The 1,009-nt window shown below is 40.5% G+C and overlaps 1 protein-coding gene across 1 annotated transcript in view; it reads left to right on the top strand. All coding sequences in view use genetic code 11, as the record gives it.

Annotated features, from left to right (window-relative positions):
* Window positions 1–101: 101 nt before the first annotated feature.
* The window catches only part of EGR_11235 (hypothetical protein), a gene marked incomplete at both ends in the record, with an annotated part of 1,806 nt that continues 898 nt past the window's right edge, over window positions 102–1,009 (top strand). Inside the window, one exon of the mRNA XM_024500482.1 lies at window positions 102–329. Coding sequence (XP_024345104.1) covers window positions 102–329 — 228 coding nt within the window. The remainder of the gene's footprint in view (window positions 330–1,009) is intronic.

The following is a 1,009-nucleotide window of genomic DNA, read 5'->3' as shown; positions in this document are numbered from 1 at the left end:
GGACAGGGATGAAATAGGTTCCATTATTGCCAAACAGACTTTATAGCTTCCAGACAATGCTTTTTGGACTCCGCAAAACAACCGCCACTTACCAACGCCTTATGCAAACTGCACAATTTGGACGGTACACAAGACATTTTATAATACACTTGGATGGCATTCATGTCTTCGGCAGTGATAATAGAGAACACAACGCTAATCTTAGAATGGATTTAAAGTCACACCCGCATCTCGTAGACAGTCCAGAAACAGAGAAATGCCGGTTCTTGCAACGTCCGGTCAACTGCCTGAGGTATACTGTCTTGCCAGATGGCATGGCACCTAATGAAGTATGTACAAAGCAAACGAGACCCTGACCAACACCAACCGCTCAGACGGAAATTCGAGGTTTCGTAGGCCAGTCGGTTTTCCCTAGGTGTTTTGATTAACGCCTTGCCAAGATTACTCGGAGGCATAGAAGTGTTTCAACTAGAAGAAGAATCAGCTAATAACGTACATTTAGCAGCAGGAAAGTGGTGCTTGCACTCATTTTGCTTTACTAAAATTTCATGGCACAAATTCCTTTCCTCATGCGGCATTGTGGCTTCCGGTGTAAGTGTGCTAACAATTCTAGAAGCACTAGTATCAGTCTAAGTGTACGCTTTATTTAAGGAATAGTTTGACTTTCAACGCCCTTTACACTAAATCCTTGGCGTAATTTAATTTACTTCTGGAGAATAGTAAAAACAGAGAAGCCACCAATCACCTAATTCTGGACAGTAAATTTAAAAAAAACCCGAAGAGGATAGAGGACGGACAATTGCTTCTTAAATAAAATGCATGTGTGAATGCACCACTAATTTGTATCAGTGATATCTATATATTTGTGTAAGCGTGTGCAATTGCGATTAAGTTTTTCGTAATTTTAAATTTTTTTGCTCTTGCATGCGAGATTTAAGCCATATTTAGTAGAGTTGGTGGTAAGCGTTGCAGGACTGTAATAAGCGTAAGAGTTAAATGCTCTCCTCGT

The sequence above is a fragment of the Echinococcus granulosus genome (assembly GCF_000524195.1).
Source record: "Echinococcus granulosus chromosome Unknown EG_S00585, whole genome shotgun sequence".
Taxonomy (NCBI): domain Eukaryota; kingdom Metazoa; phylum Platyhelminthes; class Cestoda; order Cyclophyllidea; family Taeniidae; genus Echinococcus; species Echinococcus granulosus.
This window is presented reverse-complemented; position numbering and strand designations above follow the sequence as displayed.